Consider the following 14,426-nt stretch of genomic DNA (forward strand, 5'->3'; position numbering starts at 1 on the left):
GTCCCACCTTTTGGATTGTTTGGAGACGCTGTCCCCTTTTCTTCCTCGGACTGAGACAGATGGTCCTTTTAGAGAGGGTCCCCTCTTCAAGAAGAGGGAACAGGTTGGTTTTACGCTTTCGACCGCTGCACTGGCTTGTCGAATAGACCTTTCAGGTAAGTTATGTACAGATTGCTAATTGGTTTTAGTTTTATATTTTTAAAACATTAACAATTTCTATTATAAAGATATCTTAGACTTAAAATAAATAACAAATTTTCAACAATCTTGAATGTTAGTCCATTAGTTGAGGATAAAGAGAATACCAGTCATTCCTCATCTTTAGTGGATCAGGAATATAAATATTCCAGTGTAAAGCAGATCTCCTTAGATTGTTACGTTATTGGATTGTGTGATGTAGAAGACGTAGCATAGAATATTGTGTATCTCGCAAATTATTTGAACCCAACACTGGAGAAATAAGTGTGAAGTAGTCAAAGAACCAACAGTTAACTTCTTTAGTTAATGCAACTGCTTATTTAAAATGTAAATTTAATGAACAGTAAAGATAACAGTGTCAATGTGCCGGAGAACTGTGGCATTAGGGCAGAGCGGGAGGAAGTGGAGGGGGGAGAGATGAGATGCAGAGCTGCTGCTACCAGGGGTGCCAACCTCTGGGCCTGTCGCCTGGCACTCTCTGCCGTGGCAATGGTGGAGTTAATAGCTTCTTGCAGACTAGAGGTGAGGGACACATTCTGAGCTATGGTCTGTAGCTGCAACAGTGACAACTTGTGTCACTTCCACACAATCTCTGCTATAACATGTAACAATGCTTATCTCTTACAAAAATACTGGATTCATTTGACATTTTTTCATGATCTTTAGCCTAATATGATTGTAACTCTGTATTGAGACTATGACGATAAATAATGTAATATAATGATTCAAAACCTTAAGTATGACCAGTGTTTGATTATTCATGTAAATAATAATTAATAATTACCTTAAGTAATGTTATATATGCCTATGTTTATATCTTATCAGGTGTATCTAATTTTCATTTTTATTTACTTATCCTCTTCTTTTGATAGTTTTATTCATTTCAATATTAAATGATCTTTTACCTGTTTGTTTACAGGTTAACATAAATTTTATTTATTTATTAAATTTTCAATTGATTTTAACATATTTGTAATAAGGTTCTTAAATTTGATTGGCTGCTGGTCGATGGTTTAGTAATTAAAATTACAGCACTAGGTTGAATTTATAACCAGCTGCTTTAAATAGTCACGCACACGCGCACACACACACACACAAGTAGGTAGCAATATGCCGATGCAAGGACAAAATACCATGTAAAGCTATAAAAAAAACTCTACAAAGTCAAAAATAAAACAATTTTGGAGACAATAAAAAATTCAAATGAAAATAATCAAATGTGTGCTTCAACATTCTTTAGCTGTTTAGTGAGAAATACAAAATTTGTATTTTTAATTCACAATATCATTTCATTTCTTAAAAAAATCTAATTCATTAAAAAAATATTGATTTTTAATCTGTGATGATTTTATTTTTGTCACACAAGTAACTGAAAGATCTTTATTCTACCATATTAGTCATATTACAATTTTTTTCTTTTATTTTCTTCCTTCGAACAAATATTAAATGCAAGTTATCTTTTTTTTGATTTCTTTGATCTTTTTATCATCCAATATATTCAAAAATCTATTTGTCAAATGTACTTTGTGATCTTCCAATTCTGCAATTATTGTAAACCCGTATTTGTCTTTAATTCTTTCGAAATTCAAAATTTTGTATTTCCTATTTTCTTCTAATTCGTTTAAATTCTTATATTCTTTAAACTTGAATTCACCAACCTCGTTTAACTCTTTCAAGAACTCCATTTACATATAAGAAAATTTAATTGAAAAAAATTATTTTATTTTATTTCAATGTGATTATAAAATGATCGATGTGATTAATGATTAATGTGATTATAAATGAAATATGTATAAAATTAATCACATTGTAACAAAATAAGATAATTTGATAAGATTAAATTTTTGAAAAATAAATTCTACAAGTCTTTACAATTTCTAGCATTTAAAAACTTATAAAAGAAGACAATTTTAATGAGTTTAATAAATTTCCAAAATATGTAAAACAATTATTACCTTCAACTGATGAAGATTTGTTAGAAATCTTAAATACAGAAAATATTCCAGTGTTATAGTTGATGAGTTGAACCTTTTGAATTCTAGAAATATTCCTAAGTAAATTTTATTTCCTCAATTTGGTTTAATTAAATTCATAAATCTATTTCAGAATATAAATTGTCTTCTGGTACTTTATCTGTTACCAAGCTCCATAAACCTTCAGTTCCTTTATGTGTTTTATCTTCAATAATTATGTCATTATGCTTAAAATTTACTTTCTAACTTTCAATCGCAACACTTTTCTTTTCTCTATCCCAAATGTATCCCCTTTTCACAAGGAAGAAAATTTTTACCAATTTCACCAATTACCTATTTCCATTGTTCCAGGACTTATCGGATTAACTATAATAAATTCTTGAATAATTCTTGCTCTAAAAAGTGTTGAAGATGGTAATTTTGGCAATTCAAATTCTTTTACTTCAGATTTTGGAATCGAAATATCAGCAAATTGTCGAACAACTGAAACTAAATCCATCTTATTTTGATTTAAAACATTTTCATATTTGTCCTCGACATTTTTATTGCAGAAGTTACAGGTTGATTAATTTGTTGAATAAATTCTTGTTCTTTTTCATAAATTCTGATCAGTTCTTTAAATTCTTTGATTACATTCTTTTCAATTTCTTCAAAAATCTGAAACTTTAACGTTCAACTTGATCAAGGTGAATACCTTGTTGTTCCTTCTGTAAGGAAATCCCACAAATATAAACTTAAAAAATGAAAACAAACAATTAGAAAATGAAATGAAATCAATACAAATTAAAAATACAAATTTTAGATTTTTCACTAAACAGCTTAAAAGTATTGAAGCATACATTTATAAAAATTTAATTATTTTCATTTGAATATTGTATTGTCTCCAAAATTGTTTTATGTTTGACTTTTTAGAGATTTATTTTTAGCTTTTGCATAGCATTTTCATTAAATTTGTTCCGTTTTTCAATTTTTCCACTTGGCTCCTAAAGTGTCCAAGCATCGGCATATTACTACTATTTACTTTTATATACACATATACAGGGTGTCAATTAAGTCTGGAACCTAATTTTAATTTTTAAACCACAATATAAAAAAATACCAAAGTTCACACGTGCTTACTGGTGATAGTAACGCACATATCTGCCCAATTACCGACCAGATAATCCCTTTGGGGGATGGTCCACAAGGAGTCAGACAAAATTCTTAAATAGCAGCATAGGTCAAGTTTGGTATCAAATTAAAGGTCTTACTTAGCCGAGTACAATGCCGCAAACCGGACTTCAAAAGGTGGATTCATTCAGTAGTTATAGCTACTTGAATTTTAAAACAATTGAACAATGTAAATATTATTAAGTATTACAAGTAAACACCAATTTTTAAGTACCTGTGATCAAAGTAAGTGTTCAAAATGTTCCCCTACCATCGTCTGGCAATGTCCTAGGCGGTTATAAAAGTCATCCACTGCATTTTGAAGGTAGTCACGGGGAATATCTTGAGCTTCTTGGACTATGAGATTTCTTAGGTGCGCCAAATCTCGAGTATGATAAACTTTATCTTTGAGGTATCCCCAAAGAAATAAATCCAGCGGAGATAAATCAGGGGAACGAGCAGGCCACTCTACTGCACCACGTCTTCCAATCCATCTGTGAAGGAATATTGTATCCAAGTATTTTCTAACAAGGAGAGCAAAGTGTGGTGGCGCGCCATCTTGTTGGAAATAAATTCTTTGAAATTGTCGACCAAGAGCAGCTTGTAGTGCAGGAATTATCTCATTTTGGAGCATTGCTAGATACGAGTCACCATTTAAATTACCATTGATCAATAATGGGCCCATAATTTGATTTCCTATAATACCTGCCCAAACGCTAAGTTTCTGTGGATGCTGTGTATGACTCAATCTGCCACTTTCACATTCTAACAGTAGTTGTGTGTTATTGGTAATAATTATTGATTCCTGGCTTCGATTACTACATTGTCAGATGATGGGAGGGGAACATTTTGAACACTTACTTTGATCACAGGTACTTAAAAATTGGTGTTTACTTGTAATACTTAATAATTTACATTGTTCAATTGTTTTAAAATTCAAGTAACTATAACTACTGAATGAATCCACCTTTTGAAGTCCGGTTTGCGGCATTGTACTCTGCTAAGTAAGACCTTTAATTTGATACCAAACTTGACCTATGCTGCTATTTAAGAATTTTGTCTGACTCCTTGTGGACCGTCCCCCAAAGGGATTATCCGGTCGGTAATTGGGCAGATATGTGCGTTACTATCACCAGTAAGCACGTGTGAACTTTGGTATTTCTTTCTATTATGGTTCAAAAATTAAAAAAGAGGTTCCAGACTTAATTGACACCCTGTATAAAACAACGTTCCTTACAGTTTTGAATCATAATATTATATAGACGATTGTTTGATTAGTTTCTTTTGCTTATCAGTTGTACAAAACAATGGTAAAGTCTATAAATCAATCACATTATTATAGCTTTGATGATTTAAGATATATTTATTCAAAAATTAATTTTATACATTTTGGATATATCTACCTAGTATACTCTTAGATACACTAAAAGTAATAGGATGGACCATTATGGCACTTTGACTAAATCTCTCTTTGATCAAATAGCTAGAGTGAGTTAACAGTCTGTACTTTGTATATGAATGGGACAAATCAAGAGATGAAATAGTTGTGAAGATTCATTCAATCTCTAGCATTAAAATACAGCAAGCAGTCTTTGGACGTTATGGTATGGCAAAATATTTGTAGACAAAGAAATTTTTATATTTAAAATACAGATAATTTTATTGCATTAATTACTTACCAATTGTAAGTCAGAAGCAAGACGTGTACTTTGGCCGATACTGAACCAGATTGTTTTCATGATGTCATTCCCAAGCCTTACAGAAAAATTATACATACATAAGTAATGTGTGTAACAAAGAACAATTTTAATATATATAGCCTTGTAACAGGAGGCATAGATGTGCAGTGGCGCACCCAGAAATCTTTTGTGGGGGGTGTTTAGATTCGGGAATAAGAAAAACCACCCCATACTAGCAGGGAGTTGGGCCCTCCCCCAGGCAATTTTTGAAATACTAGGTCCTTAAATCGTTAAATATAGTACTTCTAAACTAATTAGAGGAGGGCAAAGATCATAAGAGTACTTCATGTCACAGTACATATATTTTACAGTAAAACCACTTTACTACCGATCACCAGGAGAAGCTTATACAGGGATAATTAAAATATTCTGTAACAAATGCAGTTTATACGAAGTGTATTTAAATAAAACAACAGTTAACCATAACACTAATAAAATATTTAACAAAATAGTTAAGTTTAAATTACAAATAAAGACCAAAGCTAAATCTTGATGTCTAGTTTAGCTTGTTTGTTTCTGCGTTTCTACATATCAAACTGTTAATTAACGATAACTTTCAGTTTTTATATCGATAACTACGAAAAAATACCGGTTCTTGGCGAATTTTAACCAAAATCCAAATTTGGAAATTAATAATTTGTAAACTTGTGATCTGATTAAGATCAAATGTTTATAGAAGATACATACACGTGTAATGTAGTTGTAATAATGCTATGTAAATTTAAGATTAGTATTAATAGTACATTTCTGCACATATTAAATTGAGCAGGTTTTGCTAGTTCACCATAACCGGTAACTTTTGGGTTAACACACAATGCCCAGACTGCCCAGGGCAGTGTTGCTTTGTAGTGAGAATGAACACAGTACAGAACTGCTGAGAACTCACTCACTACTGTGACAACTGATCACGTCAGGACTACAGCAGAAGACACTTTTTGTACCGGTTACTAGTCTGTAAGAGAATATAAGTAACAGCAAACCGAAAGTACCCGGTACAGGTTACTGTTGCAGATAATTTTACGATACAGATACTGTACAGGCTTACCGCCATTCCTGGTACAAAGTACTCGGACTAATTTAGCAGGACTAGTACTCGCTTACTGAAGTATCGAGTACAGGTAGAGCCATTAGAAATATTACGAACTAACATCACGCGGTTGCTGTGTGACGGTGAAATTTTAATATTTAGGGGTTTAAAAAAATTGAATATATGTGCCGTGTATTTTGTAAATTGAAATAGTTTTGAATCTATATATTTCATTGTGATTTATTTCAAAGTTCCAACATAACTATTATTTTTATTTGACCCACGTTCTGTTTGTTCCCCCCTTCCCCCACCCACTTGGCGCGCCCCTGTGCATGTGACAATGATTTTCAATGAGTATCGTTTGTTCACCCCGGAAGTGTACCACGAGGCCAACCAGTTTACGGTTTCAGCAGTTCTACAAACTGCCGAAAACAACAGGTCAGGTCCTTATGGGGAAATTCGCCACCTTTGTCCAGACTACCAAAGATGGTGTAGCGCTCCCTTGCTATAGCAGTACAGAGAGCAGGTGTTCAGCAGTTTCCTTCTGCTCGTCACACATCATACAGAGTGAAGCCTCCCGGAGAATGTAGACTCTTTGAAGAAGCTTCCTCAGTTGACCGTGTCCTATAATTAGATCCACAACCGGGAAGGCACCGATCTACTTCAGGAGAGAGAGTCAGATGCCACCGTGGGAGAAGGCGACTGTAGGACCATTCTGTTCATTCTCGGACCCGGACGCAGTCTCCTCCTTCTCTCATGTTCAGTGTGAACCCACTTCGAGACAGCCCCCACATAGCACTAGTCTTGCTCAGTCTCCCCCTGAAACTTGAGTTAATCACCCACTCAATCCTTCTGAAGGTTACTACACGACATGCCAAACTCGGTTGTGAGTGAGCAGAACAATCAGGTCTCACTCTACAGCTGAGTGGTTGATCCTTGTCATAAATGATACAGTCCAGAAGTTGTGTTCCCATCACTACTTTTAGAATTCTCTCCGGTTCAGTAATATTTTTGCCTTGATCGTCCCTGAGACCACCAAGCAGCGATATGGGATTTTTTGCTAATAGCTTCTGTAGCATTGCACAACCCTGCACACTATCAGTGTCAGTGCAGAGTTTATTCCAGGCTAATCTCTTAGCGGTACAGACATTGCGGTTGTACAGTGCAAGAGCCTCGTGGTAGGTCTACCAAGTACCCCAAGTGTTAGCTTTCCTGAATAAAGCCCTGACTCTCTTTTTCAAAGCAGCCAGTTTAGAGCTACACCAGGCTACTTTGTGTCTTCCCTTGTTAATAACAGGACAACTGAGATCAAATGGACCCACAATTGCAGAAGTCAGACTGTCGGCAGATTTGTCAAGCTCCTCTGTATTCTGAATTCGTTTCCTGTTACTACCATCGGATTCCAGTTGTACCCTTACGTCTTCCTTGTATAACATCAAGTCAAAGTAAAATCAAAGTCAAATTACCTTTATTTACATAAACCTTAAGTTTAGTAATTGGGTCAGCAAATAAAGGGTTAGGTCTAGTTGTCTTGTAGGTTTTAGGTCCTCATTCCGTAGAATTCGTTTAGCGAGTAAAATGGTCGATCCAGTAGCCAGTTCTTCAGGGTTTGACTGAAGTGTTTTCGGTCCGTCATTTTCAAGTCTTCAGGAAGTGCATTTCACATCTTGGCGCCAGCATAGCTTGGACTCTTTTCAGTTGCTGCCTATGGCGAGGCAGCCAGTAATCAGATGCATTTGTGCATAGGTCCTTGCTGCCTCTGGTGCTTTGATGTGAACATGCATCACAGCTTCTAGGATGTATAAATTTACAACAGTTAGTATTCTAAGTTGTTTGAAGGAATCCCTGCATGTTTCCCTGTATTGAAGACTTCCCAGAATTCTTATAGCTCGTTTTTGCAGCACCAGTAACCTTTGTATCTTTCCTGCTGTGGTGCCTCCCCAAACGATGATTCCATATCGGAGGTGTGTCCCAAGCAGCGCAGAGTAGGCAACTTTTGCTGTAACTATGTCACCTATGTTTTTCACTCGCCGTACGTATTACATACAGTGCTGTGCTGATTTTTTGCACACAGAATCAATGAGTGGAGTCCATGAGGTGTCATCGTCTATGGTTATACTTAAGTATTTAGTGATAGTGACTTCTTCTAATTCAGTCAGCCTCCCTGTATCCTCTTTGTATTTTCCTAGTACTAACTGTTTTGTTTTTCTTTCATTGACAACCGATTCGTTTCTATGGCAATATTGAATGGCCATGTTGAGTGCTATAAATGAGTTTACTTCGAGATCTTTTGGTAATTTTCTCCCTAGTAATAGAACTGTATCATCAGCATACATAAGTCCTTTACTGTAGTCTAGTATATAGTTAGTTAAGTCATTTGTGAAGAGGATGAATACAACTGGATCCAATACAGATTCCTATAGGACTCCGCGTGAGACAAATTTAGGTACTGATCTAATTTATCTTATACTCCCTCTGCTTCTGTGATTTATTTCAACCACTTGGCTTCGTCCTGTCGGGTAGCTGGTGAACCATGATTTTTAAGCTACTTTCTATGCCAAGTTCTGACAGTTTTTCAAGGAGTTGTTTATGAGAGAGGCAATCAAAAGCCTTACTGTAGTCCAGTAAATTAACTGTACAGGTATTGTCTTCTTCAAGTTGGTCTATTATGAACTCCGTAAGACTAATCAAGACTGTTGTTGTTTATTTTCCAGCTAAGAAGCCATGTTGGTCAGGTTTTACTAAAGAATAGGTCACCATATGTTCAATAGGATTAGGTAACACTATTTTTCAATCGCTTTCTAGATTAGACACTAATACATGTATATATACCTATACCACGAAGGTTGTGACGTTTGCTCAGGACTGTATATACATAAACTGCACTTCTTTGCTTTTTTGTAGCCCGATGTTAGAAATCTGAATATAATAGGTCAATGCAGAATGATTGTATATATACCTAGACCCACGAAGGTTGTGACGTTTGCTCTAGACTGTATATACATGAACTGTCCTTCATTGTTGTTTTTGTGTAGCCCGATGTTAGTAATCTGAATATAATAGGTCAATGTAGAATGAATGTATATATACCTAGACCCACGATGGTTGTGACGTTTGCTCAGTACTGTATATACATGAACTGTCACTTCATTGTTGTTTTGTGTAGCCCGATGTTAGTAATCTGAATATAATAGGTCAATGTAGAATGAATGTATATATACCTAGACCCACGATGGTTGTGACGTTTGCTCAGTACTGTATCTACATGAACTGTCCTTCATTGTTGTTGCTGTGTAGCCCAATTTTAGTAATCTGAATATATTAGGTCAATGTAGAATGAATGTATATATACCTAGACCCACGATGGTTGTGACGTTTGCTCAGGACCGTATATACATGAACTGTCCTTCATTGTTGTTGTTGTGTAGCCCGATGTTAGTAATCTGAATATAACAGATTATATTGTACGTGGAATAGTGTACAGAATAATGTTGACAGTTTTGAAAAATTTTGCTCATTTGCTTTTTATATTTCGTTGTCGTACACTTAAGAACTTTAAGAATCATTTCACTCTGATATGCATTAAAATTTATATGTAAGACATCAATGCAACACATGGTTGTGGAGTTCACTAGGATTTTATTCTAGTTTTGTTAATCACAAGGCAATGTTTAATATGCATTTGCATGTCTGTATATTATTTCACTATTAAATCACTCAGAAATAAATTATGAAACAAGTGACACCACTGCTGTTTAATCACAGTACATAGCTGCTCCTACTTGCAACAACCTCAATGGAAGAAAAAGAAGGAGATTGGGTAGGAAAAGTTTCAACGGAAATGGATTCCTTTATTTTTGGTCTCTGACCGAAACTACTAAGTTTTAATTTTATTGTTTTGTTAGTAATGTTTATAAAATATAAATTCATAACTATTACAATTTGATGGTTTGTATTTCTTTTAATATTATTATATTAAAATATTGATTTGTCTTTTTTATATTAATTATTTTAATTTTCACATGCGATCGGCATCATAGTCAATGCCAAGACTATATTACTAGAATTGATTTTACTGTATACGCCTACTGATTAGCCACAAACTATTCAAAATTGAATTCCGTAATACTGATCTTTACATATTATATTTAAATAACATTGGAAATGTTTATAATCCACTGGAGCAATGAATATATACTAAATGGCTTTACAGTAAAACTCACATGGATAGAGCCGTGTCATAATTCTGCACCAAAAAGAGAACAACAGGCTTAACATTCTCAGGTCTTGCTAATATCTGCTTCACCAGATGTAATTTTTCGTAGTGCCCAATCATCATCTGATTCTTGTCTATAAACACTGTTTTCCTGTGAATTAATTTCATAAATGTTAGTTTAATATATACACGAGGAAAAAGTGTTAGCCTGAAATAATAATCTCAAACGGACATACGTCAGTAATCATGGCCATAGAAGATGTGTTAAATCTTACTGGTCTATGTAGAAATTTCAACTGCAACATTTCATCTCATTCTCATTACATTCTTCATCGAAACATTGAACCATCACACTTGAAATGCCGGGAATCACTGCCTTAAACAGATAAAATTCCCTGATTGGACTTGAGTAATAGATGTGGTAATACTAAATGTTTCTTCTGTGAGTAATTTAGCCGTGTAAATTTATCTCAATATTTGCATAAAAAACACCAGTCAACAAATTTAATGTTTAAGTTTGGCTTGAAATGCCAAAAATCCAACATATTCAAGCAGATTTAATGTTTTTACTAGGGTAATAAAAGGTTTGTCACTGAATTTCTCTGTGAAGTAGGCATTTCAACTTTACTATTACATCTATCTCATTGTAAGAAGTATTTGTTGAATTATGGGTTATCAAATATTTAACAATCATAAGCATTAACCATGAGAAATTATTTATCTAAGTAGTAGTTAGAAGTGTGGGAAATACTTCGATTTAAAATTTGTTTCACATTTGTTGTTAGGTTTTTGTAAGTATAAAAAACTGAGTTTGAAATGTTAATCAAATTAATAACCCTAGCTGGTTTTTAATAAGATGTTATAGTATCTCTAAATGAAGAACATGTATATTTCAGGTTTTTTTTTAGTTGCGTTTACAGTAGATCTTTACTATTACAAAAAGGGAAAGGAGAGTGAAAAAAAATGCAAACTAAATCAAAAGTCTATTTATTCAATTTACTTGTTAACTTTACAATGCAACACCACCTGTCAATTTCACATGTTGTATTTAAATATAAATACAATATTCTTTATTAATTAATTTTAATAGTTCTTATTTTTGTTTGTTATATATAAAATCATTGCTCTAAGGTTAACAGTTTTCTAGGTGAAATGTTAGCATTTGAAGTTAAAGCTTTAACTCTATTAATTCATGCTCTAAAATATAAGTTTCGATGTACCGTGGTTATAGTTCTTCTTCTTCTTCTATGGGGTGGCCTACTGCCATACACTTAAGCCTCAAGGGCCGTTTGCGCACCCCGGAAGCACACAGTAAGGCCTACCATATACGGTTTCAGCAGTTCCGCAAAACGCCGAAAACAACCTATCCTCATGGGGAAATTCACCACCCTTGCCCAAACTACCAAAGATGGCGTACCGCTCCCTTGCTATTGAAGGGAAATCAAAGAGCAGGTGTTCGGCAGTTTCATCATGCTCATCACACATTCTACAGAGCAGATCCTCCTGAAGGATGCCGACTCTGTGAAGGTGCTTCCTCAGATGACCGTGTCCCGTGATCAGACCTATAACCCGAGAAGACATTGATCTACTTAGTGAGAGAAGGTCCGACGCCACTCTGGAGGAAGGCGACTGTAGTATCATTCTGCTCATTCTCGTGTCCGGATGCACCCTCCACCTTCTCTCATGTTCCACGCGGACCCGTTTCGAGACAGCCCCAAAGGATTCACACCGCAGAATGGTTGAGGGCCCGTCATAATTGACGCTGAGCCCCGGTTGGCCAGGGAATGAGCTCTTTCGTTCCCAGGGATCCCCCTATGACCAGGAACCCAACAAACGGTCACATTGTTGATTCTGGCAAGGGAGGAAACGGCTTGATAGCAATCCCAAACTAGTTTGGATTTGATCAAACAATAGTACAGCGCCATCAGTGTTGCCTAACTGTCCGTGAAAATGTTAATCGTCTTGCTCCTGGTCATAGTTACTTTAATTATTCTCTAGCTTTAGTTTTAGTGAAAAACACACGAAAAAGGAAGTTGTAAACACAATAATTTTTACATTTAGGTGATTATATAGTAACTATTAAGTTTAGAAAATTAATTAATGAAATCTTGTTTGCAGCGAATTTAAAAAGGGAAATAAAGGTTTAAAGGTAATACCTCTACAATGAATAATGACACAAAATATAGACCGGTAAGGGCGGGGACTTTTGGCCAGATTAGCTTTATAATAAATAATCTTCACCCCATCGTATGTTGTGGATAACTAATTAGGCCAATACAACATGTAAACATCGAGGTGATCAAAAGAAACACAAGACAGGCTTAATAGAATGTAAGTCTCTCTGGAAAACACACTACTGTTTTATGCTACGGCTTTGTGATTTTAAGTATTTCGAGTTGTACATTAATACTAGTTTTATTACATATAGTTAAACATATTACTCACATGAGATAATGAAGATGGGAGGAGTTTCTAGTGCAAGCCAAAGCCGAGAGGAAGACACTTCTGTCAGATTTCACAAGTGATTGTGTGAATGAGTCGAACACATTATAGAACACTTGCGGAAACTGCCTGACTCCTGCACACAGTGCAGCTGGTTTGTACTCTGCAGGAAATCTGCGTATGGACAATTCTAATATCAGATTCTTCATAGTTAATTCAATAAAATACGAAAATAATAAAATCTAAACATACTTATTGAAACTGTTCCAACAAAAGTCACAACTGCATTCAATTATTGTACGTGTTCGTGGTTCAACTAAGAATATAAATGTTCTGTGATAAGTAAAACAAAACACCTCATGATTCTCAATATTTACAAGTCAGAGTAGTGTCCTCCCTCTTGCTAGCATGGCTTGCCAAAGCCCTAAATTTCCTAAATTGGCGGATTTTGATTCTGCTTTAATTCTGACAAAATATGATTACCGTTGAAGCTGATGTATTTCCTACACTGCCATGGCCCTGAAGAGATAAGTTTTACTTCTGAAGCCATTGCCATTGTGTTTCCTAATCTTTTGAAGCTAATGATAAGGGATTGCTGACAAATATGACTGCAATTTTTGATTTGACAACATGATCGGTTAGATTGCGAGTGTTTAGACACTGTTTTACCATTGATCATTTAAATTCAAATTCAGATAGGTTGACAAGAGAGTGTTACTAAAAAAAACTAGATCTACTAAATTTCAGTGGTATTAGAATGGTTGTGTGCTCATATTTAATGAAAGAGAATCTATTTGAAACAATTATGTGCTAAATTGATTCATAGTATCTCGATCTTTCTAAATTCTGTGTTATATGAGTTGTATAACTGGTTAACTGTGCATTGACAACTTTGAAAATAGTAAAACAGATCTTCATTTAATTTCTTAAGATGTATCAGCAGGTTAAATATGAGACGTGTTCTTTTCATATAAACTATAATTTCCTACAAACATTCAGATGTTATAAATCTCAAAAAGTTGATATTTGTTTAATTTTGTCTGATATAGATAGTCTGTCTTAACATAGTGTATTTTTGTTGTACACATTCGTTTTACAATTTAAGGACGCGCGTGTATTTATATTTTACCCTAAAAGTTTCCCTGAAAACTGCTACCACATCTTCTCAATTTGGTTAGCTATAAGATCTGATCATTCGTTGAGTTATCCAGCAGAATGGAACAACTGAACAATGCACAGGATTATTTGAGCCCAGCATCGGCTCTCTTCAAAATTTTTCTTTGTAATTTCCAAGCAAATATACAAGGCTGCTGAAAAGTCTTGAAATAGTCTAACATCTTCTGTACTCGTAAACATACAAACATAAAACTTTGTTCAGTGACAAAAGGCATAACATTGAACTTTCTTATGCAATCAATAGCTCTTCACCACCTCAAGGGAACGGCGTTAGGGGTCTGTAGAAAATCTCAAATGTAAGCATAGGTCAATATGCATACCATTTTTAAAGGCCTTAATTAGTAAAACATCATGCCGCAAATTAGAACTCAAAAGACTAATCTTAAACAAAATGATGGCGCTAAAAAATGTCAATACTGATCTTATGTGCAAGTCGAAGAATGGCTTAATTTAATGTAACCATATCATATGAAGCTACAAATCTTCACACATAGTTACTGTAATCA

General features: G+C 34.6%; 1 protein-coding gene across 2 annotated transcripts in view; it reads right to left on the minus strand.

The window, feature by feature from the left end:
- Positions 1–473: 473 nt before the first annotated feature.
- The window catches only part of LOC124369989 (aminopeptidase Ey-like), a 71,048-nt gene continuing 57,095 nt past the window's right edge, over positions 474–14,426 (minus strand). For both annotated transcript variants that reach the window (XM_046828246.1, XM_046828244.1), the window contains 4 exons: positions 12,748–12,918; positions 10,310–10,453; positions 5,000–5,075; positions 474–752 (listed from right to left, as the gene is read on the minus strand). In XM_046828246.1, the coding sequence (XP_046684202.1) occupies positions 519–752; positions 5,000–5,075; positions 10,310–10,453; positions 12,748–12,918 (625 nt within the window). In that variant the 3' untranslated portion in view covers positions 474–518. The remainder of the gene's footprint in view (positions 753–4,999; positions 5,076–10,309; positions 10,454–12,747; positions 12,919–14,426) is intronic.

This window comes from Homalodisca vitripennis, chromosome X (genome assembly GCF_021130785.1).
Source record: "Homalodisca vitripennis isolate AUS2020 chromosome X, UT_GWSS_2.1, whole genome shotgun sequence".
NCBI lineage: Eukaryota > Metazoa > Arthropoda > Insecta > Hemiptera > Cicadellidae > Homalodisca > Homalodisca vitripennis.